General features: G+C 36.2%; 2 protein-coding genes across 3 annotated transcripts in view; one reads left to right on the forward strand and one right to left on the reverse strand.

The window, feature by feature from the left end:
• Positions 1-3,262: 3,262 nt before the first annotated feature.
• Positions 3,263-5,024, reverse strand: LOC149019446 (transcription factor MYB108-like). The gene is made up of 3 exons (XM_089153450.1): positions 4,769-5,024; positions 4,262-4,391; positions 3,263-4,152 (listed from the first exon to the last, which is right to left on the reverse strand). Exons 1-3 carry the CDS (start codon positions 4,926-4,928, stop codon positions 3,549-3,551), a joined length of 894 nt encoding a protein of 297 aa, XP_089009576.1. The 5' UTR covers positions 4,929-5,024; the 3' UTR covers positions 3,263-3,548.
• Positions 5,025-20,987: 15,963 nt separating this feature from the next.
• UPL6 (ubiquitin protein ligase 6) overlaps positions 20,988-22,128 on the forward strand; it is a 66,532-nt gene continuing 65,391 nt past the window's right edge. For both annotated transcript variants that reach the window (XM_089153452.1, XM_089153453.1), the window contains exon 1: positions 20,988-21,558. In XM_089153452.1, coding sequence (XP_089009578.1) covers positions 21,400-21,558 — 159 coding nt within the window. In that variant the 5' untranslated portion in view covers positions 20,988-21,399. The remainder of the gene's footprint in view (positions 21,559-22,128) is intronic.

Below are 22,128 nucleotides of genomic sequence, written 5' to 3' on the forward strand. Positions count from 1 at the left end.
GCTTTAAATTAAATTATTTCAAACATTTTGTATGAGTCTGTATTTAAATATATTAAAAAAAATAAATAAATGTGGAACCATTAATAGGTTCCACAAGAACCCACAACATGTGTGGTACAAAAGTGTTGTCCTCCAGACTTCTTTACGCACTGGACTTTGCTTCGTGTGACGTGTGCCAGCGAACTTGGCTTTAAAGCGCGTTAACACAGTGACACGTGTTGCGTCAGAGGGGGCCCACGCTGAAAGTAATCCAGGGTATCGAATGAGTAATCACCTGAGCGTTGAAGGCGATAGAGTAGAGAGCATCACCATTCAGTTCATTATCAATTTCATCCCACCATAACACCCATATAATATAGCCACGTGGCACTGAAGCTAGTGGAAGCCAGCTGTTTTTAAAATTTCTTTTTTTGTATGATTTTCACTTCTATGTAAAAAGCCTACGTGGCGAACTTCCTTTCTTACATCTGTACTTACCATTTACGGGATTAAGTAAACAAGAATGAAGTATCTTTAGATTCTTTACTTTTTTTTATATATATATATATATATATTCGTTAATTTCCATTTTTGCGGCTCCAGTACTTCACTCGAAGGAGCTTTTTAACTGTTTTCAACTTTAGTGCTGGACACGTGGCGGTCTCTAAACACCTCCAAGGTGGGGGACCAGTTTTTAGAGTCTTTAAGAGAGTGGCACGCGCCCTACATGGATACCGCCGCCATTACTCCCTTTCTCCAATACGCTTTGCTCCAGTCCCGCCGCACGTGCGACCATTTCAATGTGGAAAGAGCATATCTCCATCCGCTGCCGGTGTGGAGAATCTATTTGGTGTACTGGCATGAGAATGGATTATCTCCCTCTGATGGGTATCACATATTATGTGGGATTCACAAGTAAAAATTAATAGTATTAAAAAAATAAATTCCATCACCCTAACCTTGTAAACCCCCTGTAATTTGTGGTCAACAGCTGATCGAGGAACATGGAGCATCGGAGGAGACGCTCTAGACTCCACTGGCATGGAGTGGACGGTGGACTCTAGTCCTCTACTTGTCAAGATGGGCGTTTGCTTCTTTTACACTTTTTCACCAATAATAGAGATAAGGTCTACCTCTAAATCGTTGAAAAATGAATTAGGGTTGCGATCGCTAATGAGGCTTGCATAGGCCTTACCCACCTTTATTGTACATTTGATGAATAAATGTGAATAGAACACAAACCTCTATCCTGGTGGGTTGAGATTCAGACTTGTTGGCATGTAGAAATGAGATCGTGGCCTCACAAATGTATGGATTTTTTGAGATGTGTTTGATGACACCAATGATAGTGGTTCTTGTTGCCTTCTGTGGGTGGTAGGGTGATTTTCTTTCCTTCCTAATTTTTTAAAATATTTTTAAAAACACATTTTGAGATACATCATAAACTTCAAATCTAGATACATTGATTAATCAAATACCCATGAATTGAAAAAGCATTCAAATTATTCATACATTGCCAACATAATCTCAATGCAAAACACTAATTTAATCCACTTAAAAACCAGTTTTTCCCCCAAAAATTGTACTAGCATATTTTCTTTTATAGCAAATTTTATTGTAACTTTCTTCTAATCATCTTATCCAAGAAGTTTTGAGATCTTCCGTCACTGTCGCATCCAAACTTTATAATAACTCAACAGGTACATAAGTATCTGACCACAATCTTGTATTCCACCTTCAATGGTGAAGCCTGTCGGTTCAGAGCATTAGTCTTTTTTGACCCAAATCATCTTATGGGTATTTCATCATGCTTCACATTTTGTACCAAAACTAACTATTCCCACTTTTTTTCTTACTTCCTGGAGCCAGTTTTTGTCTAACATGTCCTTTTCCTGTTCTTTTTGGCTTATCATCACATCCAAAAGGGTCATACTAGAAGTTAACACATTAAAGGGCCTAGTGAGTACATTACGTGTAGGTTTCATCTTATCTCATCTAGGGTTTTTTTTTTTTTGGGGTTAAAAATCCTATTATTTCACTTATATCCATATGAAATATTTCATTAATTAAAGAGTGTTTTATGTATAGATACATAATCAAATTTGGACAATACATATTTCTCAGGTTTGATCTCTCGCTTCATATTATTATCTGTGTGAGAGGGAGATCATGATGTTAGACTTCATGTTTCTCTTCTACGTGGAAGGAGAGCTTATCGGGACGATCACTTATGAAGTGAAAATTAAACATGTTTATATTGGGTATGATTAAGTAATGCTAGGGTTTTATAACAACTTGAATATGTCCATTTAAGGATATGTTCTATCATTGAAAACTTTGGCTAACTAAACAGTTTTAATTTGTAGTTTACATCCCTAAATTCATTTGACATTTTCTTATGGCTTTGAGTTAGTAAAATCAAGAGAACTGTATCCCTTTTGTTATAGATGACCCAATTTAATGAATTCATGTTGAGACACGTCAAATATTTATATATCAAATAGTGACATCAAAAATTTAGTCCAAAAAATCACAAAATCTTTGTCAGTACGTAATAGTTTAGTGCAAACCAATCATATGTTCGGGAAAGAAAAGTTATGATCCCATCAATAGGGTTCGTAGCCTATTAGAAGGTGACCTTCATCTCATCATCACTCAAACGTTTATGATAAACGTCATTTTTACTCATTAGTCTTATATTCACTTCAAGATTAAAGAGATATTGATCTTTGCTAACTAAACTATTCTAAGTTCACTACCTAAAACATTCCTCTTGTCCTTAAAGACCCCATTTAAGGTTTCATCAAATTCTTTATAGAGTGCATCATCTAAGCCAAATAGCAGAATACATTGATTGGTGAAAACAATATTAAGAGCCTAACCTACATTGGATTTTTATCTAATTAGCTGATTTTATCAAGATCTTGTCTCTTCCACCATATCCCAAACACACCATATTGAATATCTAATTCTTTATGCATTTGCAACTTCCCAGAAAGTTTTTTTTCTTCTTCTTCTCTCCTAACCCAGTTGTCTGTAGCACCACAACTTTGAAGCTGGTTAGTGATTAGGCTTAACTTAACAGATGAGGTTGTATGTGTACCAATTATCAATGGCAACTCTGCTTTCTGATTTCTAGAACAAGTTTATATATATATTTATTCTGATTCAGACTCCATTGGTCATTACCTTTTGTTTCAGAAATATTTTATCAACTTGGGAAGCCATGTTTAAGTTTAAAGAGAAGCAAGTAAAGAGTGGAACCAATAATTATATCCACAACTTATAATTATTTTATCAAATCCAAAACCCAAGTTTCTAACCCCCTTCATTACAAAGTCAAATTATCAAAAGAATGAGTACTTAGTACACATATTGCTTCCCTTACCCCCAACCAAAGTAATTAACACTTGAAAAATCCATAATTAAATGCTTAATTAACTATTGTTCTTTCTCTTCCTAATAGTCTATTAATTTTTCTTCTGCTTCTCTTCTCTTCTCTTTCCTTCTGCTTCCTCTTAACTTCTACAAACTCGATAATCCTTCTTAGATCAGAATGGTTGCCGCTGTCAAAACCAAATGTCCTCGGCGTTCCACAAAGTCTCTGATGCGTCTCCACCACCTAACCAGACGTTGTTGGTGGTGATGGTGCTGGTGTTCTGTTCAAAAGCTTGAGCTTCCATTCCATGGTTGAAGTAAGAAATTGGGCTGGTTAAGCAATCTGGGTTGCTAACCTGAGTTGATCCCAATTGAAATCCATTGGTGTTGGTTGTTAGGTAACTGTAGTAATCGGTGGGCATGTCTGAAACAGATGAAATTTGGGTTCCAAAAGAGTCAGACGAACCGCCGGTGCTAGAATTATCCGGCGTGAAAGTTGGGTTCACCTGCACATAACCCAAGTTGTGATTGCTGCCAGTGGACATGACTGGGCCACCGGCACCGGCGGCGAGGTGGTTGTTGATGGTGAAGTTGGTTGAAGCTGAAGCTGAAGCAGTGGCAGCTTGGATTCTCTCTACCAACCTTGGAATCCACAGATCACGCATGGTGTCTTTGAATTGTTTGCTGTTCACGTCGCATTGAAGTTGCTTTGCTTGCTTCTGAACTCTTGTTCTCCAGTAGTTTTTAATCTCGTTATCTGTTCTTCCTGGCAATTGTTGAGCAATCTTAGACCACCTGAAAGATTGAAAACCACAGAACTAGGTTAAGAACAGAGTACTAGTCATCAAAGGGAAAACAAAATGAGAAGAAACAGAGGTTGAGTTAAGATTGATGAGAGATATACCGATTGCCCCAACGAGAATGAAGCTCCAGAATTAAAAGCTGTTCTTGGAGGGTTATGTTTCCACGTCGAACATCTGGTCTTAGGTAGTTTAACCATCTCAATCTGCAGCTTTTTCCGGTTCTTTTCAGACCTGTTTCAATCCATTCTATTCAGGATTTCTCAACTCATAAAAGAAAAAGAAAGAAGAACATAAACAAGCAAATACACGAATAATTTATGGTGTTTTAGTAAAGTTTCCTGACAACCCACTTGCTTATATTTTCTTAACTTGGGTTTACTCATAAAGCTGCTTAGGTCTCCTAAGCTGAAAGCAAATCAACCCAGAAAAAAAATGAACAAACCCAGAACTCTCTTGAGAAGTAAAGAAGGTTTCAATTCCAAATCAAAATTAAGGCAAACCCAAGAAAGGATTTTGATAGTTTTTCCTTTGTGGGTTTTGGCTCTGAAATCTCTTCTGGGAAACCCCGTTAAGAACCAAGAAAGGATTAATTGCATCAGCTACGTTACCTGCGTGTCGGGCAAGGGAGTTCCAGCGACCTTCGCCATGAGTAGTAACGTAATTGATGAGTATAAGGTCTTCTTGATCAGTCCAAGGACCTCTCCTGAGGTCCATCTCTTCATCACTTTGAGTTGCAGAGCTGCAACTTCTGCTGCCATTGACGTCCATTTCCTGAAAATAGATAGTTTTTATTGATTGGGAGAAGATGAAAGAAGAGTTTGGTTGGAGCAAGCCAATTATGGGCGGTGGAAAAGAGAGACTTTGAGGAATTGATGGGATTTAACTTGGAAGATTGAGAAGTTTGGGTCTTTTATAGATGGAAGGAATGAGATTTTGAAATGTTAAAAAAAAGGTAAACATGTGAGAAAACACGCAGCAAACAGGGAATTGTTTAAACCATCACCACATCACTAACACTTTTTTTATTATTACAAATCGTAAGTTTCTGGGATTTCAACTTTGACTCTTTGACTTTCCACATCATTTCCTTAAAAATAAAATCAAATGTTGCAAATTATTTTTTCTCTGAATAGAAAAAAAGCTAACTATCAAAAAAAAATTACAAAAATCTGGTGTTGAAACCATGGTCATTAGTGGGCTGATTTAGTATGGTTTTTATATTTCAATTCGGATTGATATGACCTAATCTACGAGCAAAACAAAAATTATATCTATGGTAGCATTGTCACGTTTTTATTTATTATTTCTTGTGTTTGTTATTTTTAATTTTGTATTTTAAGAACAGAAGATATTCAAATCATGTATGTGTAACTTGCTCTGTTTCTTTTGTTTATTTTTATTTTTTAAATAAACCGGTACTTTGACACAATTTTGAACCCACTTTGAACTCGCAACAAAAATGATTCTACGAGCGAGACGAAAATGTGCCGTGGAAAATTGACATGGAAATTATACCAAAAACAAACCGGAATGATCAGTCAGAATCGGTCTTGGAAATTCTAGACCGGTCCCTCAAGATCAAATCATAGAGGAATCCAACCATGCACCAATAGATTCAAGGATTTTTCGGTTTGATGGGATGGGTTAGGGTTCCAAATTCCCACCTTTGAAGATGATACAAGAAGGGCTTTACGTCACACGCATGTTGGGCCTCTTGGCCCATCTCACTGGGTGGGGGCCCCACAATGAACAAGAATCTGGATTATTTTTTATTATTTATTATTTTTCTTCTTCTTCTTCTGTCAAGCAAGGAATCAGGATTAAACTCTGTTCCAATACCTCTCCATGGAAGGGCTTTTATGAGTGCATTTAATGAGCTATAGGATTTAGGTATTAAGAATATTTTAATTCAAGGATTAGGATAAATTTAATGAGTATTCTTAGATTAGAATATAACATGTAGTTGAATCTATAACTCATCGAGTGCTCATTGGGAGATTTTCCTCAAGGAAATGAGCCAAATATCCCAGAGGATGCCAAGAACTAGTGTACATCAGTCGGTTTTGTTTATTTCGGTTTTAGTGCGGTCAGTTGTGGCTTGAGTATTCTTGTTGATGTGTTATTATCGCTCTACTATCGGTTTGTTATCAATCCATTTTTTCTAATTTCCCATTTACAAGAAAATTTTAGCTAGAACAAAAACTTTATTGGGGGTACGTGTTAGTTTAGCCAAACCTCTCATCAGCCGATCGACTTCTCTCCTCTTAACACGAAAAAAGATCTTAACACTATAGAAAACGATTCTTTTTAGTACATAAACGAGGACAACACCCCAGAACCACGGGGAAAACTCATCCGAGTAGCCCTCCTTAGGTCCCCTCCAAACCAATAGGAGAATCCTAGAAAAAAACATACTTGGTGTCATTGCATCTAACTCCACCGGTCATCCAGTCAGCAGCTTTATTCGCATCTCTACTAGTGTACCCAAATTTGGTGCAACTTCTTTGCCCTTTGATGCTTCTAATTCTTCCACATACCTATCCAAATGACCCTTCTCAACCTAAAAATTTTCAATCCCACAATCTTCTCAGAATCAAACTCGAGGATAATCGCCCTGATACTGATTTTCTTCGCTGCATGCAAACCTTCTAGGATCATAGCCATCTCTGATATAGCAAAATTATTTTTGTCCCTCTATTCGTAAAAATGAATGTCTCCAATCAATCTGTTTGCCTTTTGAGTCCAAGGCCGTAGCGGCCTTATTCTAACTAATGGATTGGTTAAGGCCTTCAGTCTATTCTATTTGAAGTCATATTAGATACAATGCTCAAGCTATGCATATCCTTTCTCACTACCTATTCTAAAGTTGTCTTAAGTTTGTCCTTAGTTATTTTAATTTCTTCAATCTGAATTAATTAAACACTTTCCATACAACTGCATCTAAAACCTCCATTAAACATTGTCATTTAGTGTTCATGCCACCTCAAACGACTTTCTCACAGTTTATCATTTTTCAAGGTTATTGCTAGGCCAGCTTTAATACGATCATTTATTCCTTACCTTATCTATATTTATTTTTTTTTTTTGTCACTCATCCATCTAAGCATTCTGATTTTTGTTAGTTAATCTATATAATGCTATTTAATAACCCAACACTCTCTACCATACTCTCTTTTTTTTCCACCAATTCTCGTTTGTCTGTTCATGTTAAAGCTTTGCTTGGGACAAAATAAATTAATCTAAAAATAATAAAATTCTACGTCTTTCTTCTTCAATTTATATAAATATTGTTTAATTCTTTTTCTTTTCTTACAATTTCAAAGGTAACCCACATCGAATAGGTAACAGGGACAAAGTTTGGAGATCATTATTGTGATGCACAAGAGGATATGTAAGACAATATAGCTTGCATAACCATGTTACATCATAATCATCACACTAATATTCCACAATTCAAATCCTTATATCACATACTAAAAGTAAAGGCTGTGTTTTACCCAAGCTACACTAACTCCTCTTAAAATAAGAGATGATGTTTCCATATCTACTTTACTTTACTTGGAAAACTCCTTTTATGATACTGTGAACTTTGATCACTTCACAAGCTCATAAATGAATAAGTTTTGGATCCATTCACTTAAGATAATATGAGTTTTTTTCAAGTTGCCTACTTGTTTGCTAGGGTTAAAGTTTAAACAACAGATTCTTGAAAATATTACAAAACATAAATTAGATTTAACACAAATACCTTAACATGGGTTGCACCAATAGTTCCTCTCTCTTGTTTCTCTTCTTCTTCCTTTCTTCTTAGTTCATATATTTCCTATGACACTAGCTAGCTTAGAGAAACCCTCTCTTGTTATTGTAATTGAGTTCTACAGTCCAAAAAAGAATTATTCGCATATGCTAATGTAAAAGCAATTATATGATTTGTATCCATTCGGATAGTGTAGTTCTTTCTCCCTTTCATCTTCCCCTTGAATCCATCAAATAATAGTGTGACATGTGTTTGTGTGTCACTGTGATCACTTTGTCTTTCATATCTGTCTCTTATTAAAAACAAAAGAAGATACGGATGCTTTAAACTCTTATGGTATGTAGCGTGTATCAACTTTTTAGTGACTTTTTAGCTTAATTTTCTAATCACTCATAATTAGCACAAAATGACCTTCTCTTTCACTGTTAAATACTAATAAATTAATCATGATATGAAGGACCCATAAGCATATTATAAAAGTAAAAAAAAAAAAAAAAAAAAAACTAGCTAGACTTAGATCTTAGACTTAATTAATTGGAGCAATTGAGTAGATAAGTACAGAAGGATATTAATATTGCCTTCCACACTTAACTTAAGTAGTTCATTAGCACTTAACTTTGTGTGTTGTTTAATTCCTCGAATCGCAAAACATCAATTTTTGGTTTTAAAAAATAGAAACATCCTCTCTAATTGAAGCATTAGATCCATCATTATTAACATTAATTATTCTTTTTTTACATATATGGACTGGCCAACTCATTGATCTTAATCACTATATATTAATATTAACTTATGGACACCACTAATTGGATTGGATCATCTCTCCACGAATTCATGACTTCAGCTGAAACTAGAACATGACCCCACAATTTATATAATTCAAGATTTCTCAAGGATGTATCATTCGAAATGTTCAATGCATCAGTATAAAACTATAAATATTTGTACGTACAACTTCATTCTTTTAAAGTGTTTTATTCACTTGGAATCTCTTGAAAAGATCAAGTATATTTAAAGAAAAGAAGATTAAAAGTAAATCACCAAAGAATAGGTATATTACCTTATTCATTTTCCCTCAACATGAGATTATATATCTGAGATTCTTTATTGAGCTCCTTTGTTAATGCATGATTATAAGGAGGTCCTACATAAAGGATATCATTTTTTGCACCACCATTGATGAAGCATACAGATTCCTTTCAAACGGGAATTGTTAGAAGCTATCTTACTTTTATGTTATATTTTATTAAACTTGGTAAAGAGAAATAATTAAATTAGTAGTGCATAAAGATATCCATACATCACTAGCTGCTATAGATAATAGGATAGCTTGTAATATATAATTTAGGGTTCCTTCTCCTTTTGGTTATTTTATTATACATGTATATAGATGGAATGAATGAATAAAAAAATTGAAAGAAAGCATTCTAGATGGATTCTAAATGTGGAATTCCTTCTACTCCCTGAAATCAGACTAGAGGTGAAAAAGCAGAACAGAAACCATTATCTTCTTCATTATTCATGAAGTCTGAAGAGATCAATTATTACAGACACGTGCCCTATCCACAATGTCTTTCTTGTATTTTTCTGTGAGATTTCACCAGTGCTAGCTGGTGTGGTTTTTTTTTTTATTTCTTTTCTTCTCTTTACTTCTTCTCCTGTTGCGTACTAGCTTACGCTTATGCTTATGCTAATGGGGGCAGGTTGTATTAAGAAATTTAATACGTCAATAACTCATCTTCTTCTTTTTGAAAAAAGCTTCATATCGTATGAATGGATTGCACCCCCCCCCCCCCCCCCCCCCCGGAGAGAGAGAGAGAGAGAGAGGAATCAATTCTCCATGAAAGTGACCAGAACTCTCTCTTTCTCTCTTTGGGGGAAGAGAAGGGAAGAGGGGTTGGTTAAGAAGTCAAAAGTGAACCGGGTTTTCAGGGTTCAAAGTGTCTGAGGTTTCCATGGATGGTTTTGATATATGTGCACCGGAGAACCCATCCACGGCCCTTAAGGAGAGAAAGAGATATCTCGTAGAGCAATTTCCATTTTTTGAGTATTTTTATGCAATAATTTTGGTAAATTTGATGCCTATCCTAATCTGATGCAAATATGTGGTAAATTTGAATTATTTCCTAAAAATTATTCCATTTAAATTCTCTTACCTAGTCACATTTAATATGTTACCTTATAAAGCCTACATCATTAGGACATAATTGGAACGATTATCAAATCACTCTGAAGATTATTTTATAAGATTCATTACTAATTTAAATTGTTTCCATAAATTATTTCATGTATACACTCTTCCCTAATCACATTTGGCATGTTGACTTTGATAATTTAAATTATTTCTTAATATATATTTCCATTTAAATCTCCTGCCTAGCCACATTTAATGTGTTACCTTCTAAGGCCTAAATCATTCGGACATAGTTGAAAAGATTAACCGACGATTCTATTACAAAATATCTTCATAATTAAATTGTTTCCATAAATTATTTCATGTATATATTCTTCCCTAACCACATTTGGCATGTTGACTTTTGAGGACTAGATCACTAGAATATAGTTGGTAAGATTGCTCATTAATCTTGATGATTTTACTATAAAAAGTTTTTCTATTTATAAGTTATTCTCTGTAGATTTTCTTCCGAATTACATTTAACACATTAACTTTTGAGTCTTGAATCATTGTGATAAAATTGGTAAGATTGTGATACAATTGCGAGAAATCGCCTAAAAAGTGCAAGAAATAGTATAAAAAACATACACAAAAAAAATTTAAAAAATATTTTTTTCTGTGGAGGTGGGGGGGGTTTGGGGGGGGGGCGGGTGTTGGCGGTGGCGGGGGTGGGTGGGTGTCGGGGTTGTTGGGTTGGTGGGGGGGGGGGGGGGGGGGGGTGCCGCGACCCTTCTTTCCTTGCTACCATCGGGGGGTGGGCGCCCATCTCTCTCACTTTCGTTATTAGTGTCTGATGGTAACTAGAAATACTATAATAAGGAAAAATCTTGAACCATTTACCTCCACTCTTTCTATCTATCTATCAGCTCCTGAAGCGTCTTTGACTCAAACTTAATCTTGTTTCACTTTTTTCTACTCTCCCAATTCTTTGACAGCTTGACCATCTTACCTTCTGGAGATGGATCCAGCAAGAAAAACAAAAACCCTTCTCTCTTTCCATCTATTTCCATCTCTTTCCAAGATATACAACATCATAGATGTATTTTCCCTTCAGGCGTGCATGTGACTTTAATCACTTATGTATACTGTTAAGCTAAGCTAGTTCCTTCTTTCTTTCTGAAAATAGATGTTTATTAATGTATTATGTATATATTTATTTGTGACAGCCGCCGAGGAAATTAAAGTTAAAGAAAGTGACGAGCACAGATGTCGCATCCATTAAGCGCACGCGTCTCTTTGGGTTTGTAAATTTAATATTCTAGAGAGCCTCTGTAACTGTGTTTTTTTTCTCAGTGTTTCTCCTCCGACCCATGCTTTGATGCTTCGATGTTCATGTTCACAAAAGGAAACCGTGATTATGTTGGCTTCTTTCTCAAGAGTCTGGTCGTCTTTGTAGTGGAACTACTAGGCAAGTTCCATGATAAGCTCAGTTGTTTATTGATTTAAGAACCTTTCAATGGACAGGGTTTTGGCTGCTTGGCCCCCAAGGAGGGTATGTATGGGACCCTTCAGCACCCAAAAGAGAGATAACAAGAATTTATTAATTAGCTTTCTCTGCTTTCTAAATGAACCAATCTAGCCATTTTTTACTTAATTTCTTAGCCAGCAGAGTTCACACTTTGTTGTGTTTTTGAAGGTGAATGACTGTGTTAATCAAGAAGATATGGGTAGGTATGTAACTGTGGAAGTGAGCTAGGTGGCAGATGTCCTAGGGTGGCATAGATTGATTGTTCAACTCAATGTCTTTATTAATCCTGATGCTGATAGGGACCATTTGGGTTGTGAGTTTTGAGTTTTGTGAGATGTGACTAGGAGATGATATCTGTTTGGTAATTGGTGATAGGGATGGGGCTTTTGAGTATTCAGTGGCATAACCTTCCTTGGTGGCCCAGATAACTTTTCACTGCCGGTGCCAATGTGATTTAATTGAGAGTCTTGAGAGAGGGAGATCTATGTTGTCATAAGCTAGCTGCTTAGGATGACAGCTTAAGAAGAGAGAAAAAAGACCCACATGTAATAAAGAGGAGAGAAAATAATAGGATGATCTCTCCCTATCAAAAATTGTATTCTCATTTCTCAGTAAGATTCATTTCCTAACTGGAGATCATACAGGATTACAGGTAATGCATTCCTAGGTGACTATTAGAGATTTAAAACAAACTAGGAGAAGTATCAAATGTGACTTGCAAGCCTTAAAATATAATGAGTTACTACACATGTAATGGGAGACCACAAGGGAAAGGCAGATTAGTGATTTTCTTTGTAGGGAAAAGCAAAAACCACCACCCCCCCCCCCCCCCCCCCAAAAAAAAATGGATCATAAATTAAAATCTGGTTATATGTAGGGCTTTTGTCAAGACATTGTTGAGTTCATCAGCAATAAAAACTAAATTAGAATAAACAGTGAGTTAACAATAATTGGCAACAAATCTTTAACAAAAGGGTAATCAATCTCAATGTATTACGTACGTACGTAACAAAACATGATTAACAGTAAAATAGGCTGCAGCATCCATATTTCATGGATATATTGAATATATGATGCATGAAACATATGATTAGAAGTGAAATAGATGACATCAAATATTTCACACCACAATGTAGGGGACCAGCAACAAAAATATCAATAATTAGTAGAAGACAGCCTCCTAATAGATCAATTAGCTAGAATGAAGCATTTGGCTTTGCATGTACAATGGAAGAGGAAAGGACAACAAATTTTCTGGTTAAGCAACTACCTAAGGTCAAGTTAGGCCCAACAACTATAGCCCCTAGTCAACATCAAAGTAAGCCTAGAGGGTGATAAACCATGGATGTTTGTACACTTGAGATACCTTGAAATACGCTTGACCAATGATCTATGATTATCTACCAAAGAATGCATGAAGGAACAGATCTTGGATAAGATATTGATAGAATCATAGAAGTATACACTTTGAATGAAGGAAAACCTCAAACCCAAGAGAAAAATGGAGGGGAGGCAGTTCATTGTTGGTGAATTCAATTGCTTTTTTTTTTTTGTTTGTTTTTTGTGTGAAAAATTCAATAGCCAATTGATGTAAAAGAGTGATGAAGTAGATAAACTATTACAAATAACGACACCCATAAGTGATAGGCCCAAGGAACGGGAACGCGGAGAGGAGAAGGTGTGGAGGGTCGACCCAAGACCTTTATAGGTTATTGTCTAATTTACATGTAAGGTTAGTACATCCACCTTGCCAAATTGATATAGAAAGAAATAACGAGCGAATAATTTTATGTGGCTAGAACTGCAGCCGACCACCGTTACCATTATATAAGCTGCATCTCTCTCCTAGCAAGCCCCACCTTCTCTACATTCTCCAGCTAATAATCCATAATTCTCAATTTTCCATAGCTAGGTTATCAATCTTCAACGGCTATATCAAGTTAGGGTTAAAAAGTTTCTTAGGTGGTTAAGAATAGAAATTGTGAAGTATGTAAAAAATAGGAACTAATTAAGCATATGTCAAAGTCTAAATCTTCATATATAAAGGCGAAAGTGGAAAGGAGAGAGAATCCTACATAAAAACATGTGGAGTTACGTTTCCTTGTTGTGAAACGATCACAATGATTCTATCAATAGTTGCTATCAAGGACTCTATTACACTACACCTGTCCAGCCATGAAGGGCCAAACTCAGGAAACTCATGAAACACCCAACTCCCAGTTAACACATGGCTTCCCCGACTTTTGAGCCCTAAAGAGATCCAAACCTAGAGTTCTAGACTCAACTCTATTAATTTCTCTCTAGTCATCTGTATATGTCACCCAACAGTGCATTCCAATTCCTCCACCACAACCACCACCACCACCGGCCACCTCCACCGCATCACAATCATATATCTTCGTCCAATGCATGCGGAAGAAGTTTTGATCTGGGATGTAACTGGAAAATTCTTATGCATGATTGATGCATTTCCATAGATTAACACTACTGAGGAACCCTATCGATCATGAAAAGCCACATTGATGGTGAGATTACATCTGTGTTAAAATGACTAACAATGACTTAACCATAATCATGACTACGTCAATGAGGAAGAGGAGCAGGAGCATTGATGATAATGCTAGTGTATCAACAGTAGAGATGAAAACTAACTATCAGGACAAAGTGAGTTTTAAGCATTTCTTATCAAGAGATGGTGAAAAAGTATTGTAGCAATAAAAGTGACTTGAGAAAGAAAGAAGATTTTTACGGCAACTGGTAACTAGTTACTAGTCCCGGCACAATGGCATCCACATTTAGTGATCCTAAAGTGATGACATAGATATATTCAACTCCATAGCTTTTCTGCTTTTGGGTTAGTAAAGCTAGATGGTTAATCACTTCTTAAACCCTAATCTCTCACTTCCTCACCATTGGCTACTCAGCTCTCGAGCTTCCATGGTTTTCGGTGGAGGTCATCTTCATGTTTTACATAGTCAACTTTTTTGGGAACTGGGTATTGGTGAAATGTGTCAAAGTTCAAAAGTGATGTAAGAGGTGCCACATTCCTCCTCTTCTCTATCTATCTATCTTGTCAAAGAAGAAATCCAAAATATTATATTACCTAGCACAGTGACAGTGTGACACTTCCACATGCTACAAGCTCTACTGATAGGGAATTCATTGACGCTAGGGTTTCTTCAAAAATTAATGAAAATAGCACTGCTCACTTTTTCTTTTTGACACTAGAGTACAACTACGACAGTGTAATTATGTATCTTTTCTCAATCTCTTAGTAGAGGTTGTTCAAGCCATGGCTGGCTTTCACCGTCAGGGAGAAGTAGAAACTTGGTTCACGTTTTTCGAACAGTACTAAACGAGAGGAACTGAAGAAGTCTCAAACCTTCAACAGTGATAGGGTCGACTAAGACTGTTCCATTGGCCAGAACTCAAAAGTATAATTACTACCCAAATGAAATCTTTACAAGAAATGGACCATTTTCGAAATAGACATCTCTTGGCCTAACTCATTTGGGCAGTTCCACTGTTAAGTAACTCTATTTCTCCAATCTGTAATTTCTGTCAATTGCGTGAGTTCAGTTGGAAGGAAAATGAAAATTAAGGGTGGAAAGTGATGTCAATATTGAGTCCTATATGTTGTTAAGGATAAGTCTTCAGAGAAGTCTTCACAAGCGCTGCTGTCACGGAATTCTAATCTTAATGGACTCTCATCTCATGAAGTGTTCAAACTCAATCAGTCACATGCAAAAACTGTTTATCAGTTAGAAGGACTTTACTTATAGAAGATGACAGTTCAAGATGAATTCTACCTGAAGCTCTTGTACTGTTGAAAATAATTTGAATTCAAACTCTTGTAATACCTATTAATATCAAGGACCTTGTAACTTTGTAACTTAGGTCTCCATTAATTCTAAAACACATATAGGGATCCTTCTATAAGAAAGGGTTGTAATACATGGTTTTCCATTTATAGTGGAAACCCTAAGCTACAGTGGCATAACTTGAGTACAACCGGAGTACCACTCTCTCTCTTTACACACATTCCATTAAAGGAAATTACCCATTTCCTAGTGTTTCGAGTTCATTCGGGCCAGCTTGTGCACACTTCGACTACATACTCAAAGGGAGATGCCTCGGCAAGAGTCGAACCCACAACCTCTTCACTAAGAGGTGTGGGTCTTACTGCTAGAGCAGCTCTGCAATGGCACCTAGTGTTCTAGGGTCTAAATATATATAATTTGAAGTTCCTGAGCCATTCAGCTGATGAATCTCTCTCTTTCATATCCAAAGAATAGACATTCCTCGCCATCTTTTAACACCACCATGACATGATATAAGAAGTCACATGAAATATAACCCAAATGAGTCAAATGATTAGCTTGTAATGCTGAACTCAGTAAGAATGGAGCCAAGTTTTACAGTTTACAGTTGGAGGAAAACCCTTTGACCTATCATTTCTGAAACACCTCTAGTATAACCCTAGTCGAGTCACCTGGAATCATAATTAGGTTAGGCTAAAATTTGACTCAAACTTAGTGACCCATTATGAATTAAAAGTTAATAATTAAAGCCTGGTTTTTCAACCAGTCTTAGATTGTGGAAATGCATACAAAAATTTAGCTCACCCACCACCAAAACATGAACACGTATTGCTTCAACACTAAACAACAGAGATGACAATTCATGCATTTGACTTTTGAAAAAAAGGATTTTTGCTACAGAATTCTTATTTAAAAATTTAAGCCCTAGCCCACTGTTTGCACAGATAGTATTTATCCTGGAAAACGGCCAGAAGATATACTAATTTAACATTCCAGCCAAACAAAAGGTATGCTTTTGAAAACATAGAGAGTCTATAACATTTTTGACAATCGGAACCTGACCTATACCCACTTCCAAACTACTTCCGTTGAACAAGTTTGAATCTGCAGATATGATTGAATGAAGGGGAAAATGGGATAACATAGTCATTCACAGTTAGCTGTTGTGTTCTTAAATATGAAGTTAATGGGTCAATAGTTTAACTTTCAGTCCAAAGGTACAAATGGTTTGTCAAGAATGAAGAAGCAAGTCATACACATTACCTTCTTGAGAATGACAGTTAAAATAGAAAAACCTACGAATATCACCAACCAACTGACGTCTTTGTTGCAGTAAATATGTCACTTACTCATGAAGTGATCGGTATTGGAAGAGTAACCACTCATATCTGGAGGTTTTAACTACCCATTTTGATTTTTAATATAGAAAGGACAAATCTAGCACTTAAAAGGCTGCTTCTTCTTCTTTTTTTCTTTTTTTTTTCTTTTTTCTTTTTTAGGTAAACTTAAAGGCTTCTCTATACAAGGACAATCCTAGTGCTAATTTTTCTACCCATTCTTATCTCCAACAATTTTTATTATAAAAATAAACTTATGGCATCTAATGTGTGGCATTTGTGGTGCCCATTAGACTTGAAAACGGATCAGATTCGATTCGGATACACCAATATGTGAATCCAAATCCAATTAGCAAAACTACTATCCAAATTCTGCATAAATTTAGAGAAGGCATCCAAATTCTAATCCGGAACTTTATCGAATATTCAATAATAATCCAATCCGACAAACTATCCGATTATTGATAGGTGATTTTCTTTTATTTTTTATTTCCAATTTCTGGTTTTGTAATCCGATTATCAACCATTTTTTAGAAAGAAAAAAATGTTTCATACTTTACTCTAACCGATAGTTTTTGATTTTCGTACCGGTTTCTAAATCCGATTATCATCTCTTTTTAGAGAAAAAAAATGTTGAATATTTTATTCTATCTAGATAAATTAAGGAATTATCCGATTCTGAATCCGGTTGCTTAGCAGACGGATACGGCAATATTTTTTTGTAAGAAAAATTTTAGATACGGTCACCCTTAAACAAATACCAATACGAATTCGGAGTTGGATTTCGACTTTCCATTTACAGGTCTAGTTCCCAGTGTTGGATCGGCGCCATATGGACTATATTAAATCTCAGCTATACAAAAGAATTGTTTAGTTTGGATAAACGAAATATCGGTTTATTTCACTTAAGATGATACAATCTGCATATACTCTTTGTGCACCTGATATTTAATGGAACTCAAGTAGTGTCCATCCAACACTGGCATTATAGGTACCACCACATCAAACACATCAGCAATGCAAGATCGGTAACTCACGACATCTCACTTGTGAGGAATTAACCTTTTTACCAATGCAGAAAATTCTCTGGAGTGAGACTGGGGGAGGGAGCTGGACTGGTGGAGTCATATTTGGAGTCATTCGATAGGGAAAATCAAATTTTGTGGGGGAGGACTGAAATGACCCCATGCATGACGCCTCTTTTAGAATGAAATCCATATGAAGAAAGAGCCAATTTTTGACCCAAGGCCCAGCCCATACAAACCCAGTCCAATCATCTAATGACATCTTACTATTGCATTTGGCCCACTGTTTAGTTATTAAACAGACTGGGCATTGGCGGTTGGGCCCCAGATTCAAAGGAGCTTGGTATACTTGTGAGGGATCAGATCAGGGCCTACTACCTACTGGGCTCAGATGTTGAAACCCGAGCTACCCATCCCAGACGACACGTCATATTTCGGCCCAAGACAGGTGGGATTGGACCTCAAGCCAACATCAATATGGCCCTATTTCACTAAGAGCAAGTTCGGTTGCAAGCAAAGTGCGACATTTAGGCAAAATTCACTAGTTCGCACCTTGGCAAATTGCCTAAAGTCACACAAAATTCAACCCCTCATTTATAAACCCTACTTCTCAAACCCTTAACCTACGAATAAGGTCACCCAAAATTCTTGCTATTTCTCATAGGAAGAGAACTTGCTCGATCTCTGTCAACAAAGGTCGTCCTCTCCTTGAGTCTTATTCTCTAAACCTATGAAGGTCATTTCGCCTCAATCTTCCTCAATCAAAGTTGTGAGGTACGAAATGGCTTTTTGCATCTTCATCTTTCTGTTCTTCCAACGTCCATTTTATTCATCAATCCTTGCTTCTCTCTGTTTTGGCTCCAAAAGTACTCATCAACTTGATTTCCTATGTTGCTCTGTTTTTCATTTCTTCTCACTCTAGGGTTTGTACTTTTAGTAGGGGTAGAGAGAACAAGGAGCTGAAAGAGGTCAAAATTCCACATGAAAAATGGCAGTGGGGGTGATGTTGATCGTGGCATCTGCTGGGGCAACAAAGCTTGCTCCTCTTCAACCCTTTTAATTCTTGCAATTTTTGTCACCAATAATGCACCAACTCCTCTTAAAACTTGAGATTTTTGAATGAGAGAGATTCAAGTATCCAACATCCAACTCAGGGATTGAAAGTAAAAGAGATAGATCCAAACCAAATCTCAGCAATTTTCGCTGATTTTTTGCTATTTCGTAGGGAAATCACTGATCTTTAGATGATTTCTATCAACTTTTGGAAAATATCATTTTCGAGCCCCTTTTATTTCGCTCCTCACCTAAACGATCGAAATGCAGCAAAAATTCACCGAATTTCAACAATATGTTTTATCATGGTTGCAAGGCAAATGGGGAAAGAAAGTGAAGCTGAGGTGAAGTGAAGTGGAGTTTTTTTCCCCCTTTTATGTCCTTCAGCTGTTCAGCAAATGGAGTGAAGTGAAATCAATTTTATCAATTTGTTTGGTTGACATAAATTGATGTAAAATTAATGTAATTTAAAAAAATATATAGATATTTACCTATTCTATTCTTTTCTTTTTCTTTTTTTCGGTTCTATTGTAAGTGTCATGATTATGCTACTTCATGACAAAAGACTCCTAGTACAACATATTATACTAAAAATATCACATGCCTTGCCAATAGACCCTCACTTCACATACATATCAATGATTACATTGCAAACCTTACATGCATGTTCATATCCATATGCTCATCCCACACAAGCATATAAATGATCTCATCCTCTGACATTTGTAATTTTGGGCTTGCAAACTGTAGAGTCGAGGCACAAGTATATTTGTCTCAACTACTAGCTTTCTCATTAAAGGAAAGTATCCAAACTATTAAGTTATCAAATGCACATGTTTGGTTTATTCCCACTACCATGACACATACTCCAAGCTCACCCCTTTGTTCTATAGGATCATGTACTTCGAACAATGAGGTACCTGAGACCCTTGGAGACAACCACAGGGTGTCCAGTGCAATGGAAATGAATTCACTATGGCTTATAAGGTGTCTCCATACCTTATTGAAAATAGGACTACAATATTGCCAAGTTGGGTTGAGGCTTTTAAAACCCCAATATTGAGGGCTGATCCCATAGGGCCAAGCCAAGTCAAATTAGGCACTTAAGCTTAACTTTAGCCGTGACGTGAATTATAAACCTTACACAAACCATAAAGCAATAAACCGACGCATAATTCCATGTTGTTAACCATACTTGTATCCGAAGTAATCCATAACAGCTATCCTTAGTCAAATATTTAATCTCTCAGTTCTGACCATGAGGGCCAAACTTTTACCCCTAATTGTACATGTATAGATCTAGAGTATCTAGTTCTATAACATTGGTTGTGTACACCGTTAATATACAGTTAAAGAAAAAAAAAGTGGGAATTAAGTATCACTTGGGTTAGCACTTATGTGCAATCTGTTTACATCCTCATAACACACATTTTTTTTTCCTTCTAGAAACATGTTGAGGCACATATACAAATGTTTAGAATCCGTGTATCAAGAAACGCTAGAAACAATTATGAGTGCTTCTGGAATTTGAAACACTTTCTGAAGCATTAGATAAAACTTGATTTTTGAAATATAAATAATATCATAGACATTTGATTTTATGAGTTTCTTGGAACAAATATATTAATTTTATTTATGAAAATTACCATTGTTATGTTTAGTGCACCAATTCATAAATATCCTTTATAAAATTATTTAATTTAAATCTAATATGCATGCAACTTTTATATTGAAAAATGATGTAATTGTTGTTGCATTAAAATAGTTAATATAGGGTTGGAGAGGTCATGGGTTCGACCATTGCGGACGACAAAGCTCCCCCCTCCCTAAGATGTAATCGAGTCACGTGCAAGCTGGCCCGATGAACCTCAAATACAAAACTTCTTTTACTTAAAAAAAAAAAGAATGTAAGTGTTTCTCGAGCAAAATTTTTAATAAATTTGAATTATGTCGTAAAAAACATCCGAAAGAGAAAAGAAACATTATTTTCCAGACACATATTAGTCATATATATGTTGATGACGTGGAAACTGGTTACGAGCAAATTTTTTTAATAAATTTGAATTATGTCGTAAAAAACATGCGAAAGAGAAAAGAAAAATTATTTTCCGGACTCATATTAGTCATTTATATGTTGATGGCGTGGAAACTCGTTAATTAACAATTAACTACAAGTTATTTGATGGTAATTAAACGTCTCTCACTTTTCTCCTCTCCGTTGAGACTTGAGACGCACCTCGTGTAAGTTGGAACTGAGAAGTGCGAAGGAGCGCAGCTCGCCAACCTTCGAGTCGCCGAGCTTCTCTTTCTGTGCTGCCGTCATCGGCATATCGAACTGCTCCGTCGATCCTCATTCTTATGCTAAATTATCGATCACGCCATAGGATTCCATGATTTTGAGATCAGTTTTTTTCGAGAAACTATCTCTAGCAAAGAGAAGTTAAGCTTTTGGAGTTTCGATACTAGGGCAAGTTGTTCTTTTGCTGCTAGAAAGTTATTGTTATTAGCCTTCAAAGATAGTTTAATCCTTCCAGACGCGTTGTTGTGAGACATAATTTAGTGTTTTTAATTTTATACGGGCGATTCTTCTGCTCCTGCAAAAATGTTCTTTTCCGGCGATTCGTCGTCCCGGAAGAGGGTAGATTTAGGTGGAAGGAGTTCGAAAGAAAGAGACAGACAGAGGCTTTTGGAGCAGGCACGGAATGAGAGGAAGCGCCGGTTAAATTTGCGGCAGCAGAATTCTGCTGCTCTTAAGATTCAGGTTCGTTTGATAAAAAATTATTTTCTAGCAGTTTGAATTCAGTATCTGTTCTTTACGAACTCGACATGACTCGGTGGATTTTTTATCAATTTATAAAGAGGTCAATTGTGAGTGTGTTGTATAATTCTGCTAGCGTTGGATTCTCAAATTGCAATGAACCGAGACTATCTCATGTTTCTGTTCCACTTGGAGTGTAGGTGGGAGTTTCTATAAATTTGACAAGTTTCAGTATGAATTTATATCAATAATCTAACCCAGAGTCTGGTATAAAGATTGTACAAGTAATGAATCCGATATGCTAGTCTTCCAGGTTTATATTTAACAATCTGATTTGTTTGGTACTGCTTTCCTTCTCAGTCATCTGACTTATAGGTCATAGGTAATGCTCAGCCTTTCTTATTTGCTACTTTTGGTGGAAAACTAATAATTAGAGTCCTTGAGGATCACTTCTTTGTCTGTAATCACTGTTGAATATTGAGCTGACAAAACTTTTCTTCAGCCTCTCTCCGTGAGATAATGTAGCTAGATGAAGAGCTTTGCCATTCCCTGTGAGGACAGTACATCGATGTT

Source organism: Hakea prostrata, chromosome 4 (genome assembly GCF_041222555.1).
Source record: "Hakea prostrata isolate BN-2017 chromosome 4, UWA_Hpros_2, whole genome shotgun sequence".
Lineage (NCBI taxonomy): Eukaryota > Viridiplantae > Streptophyta > Magnoliopsida > Proteales > Proteaceae > Hakea > Hakea prostrata.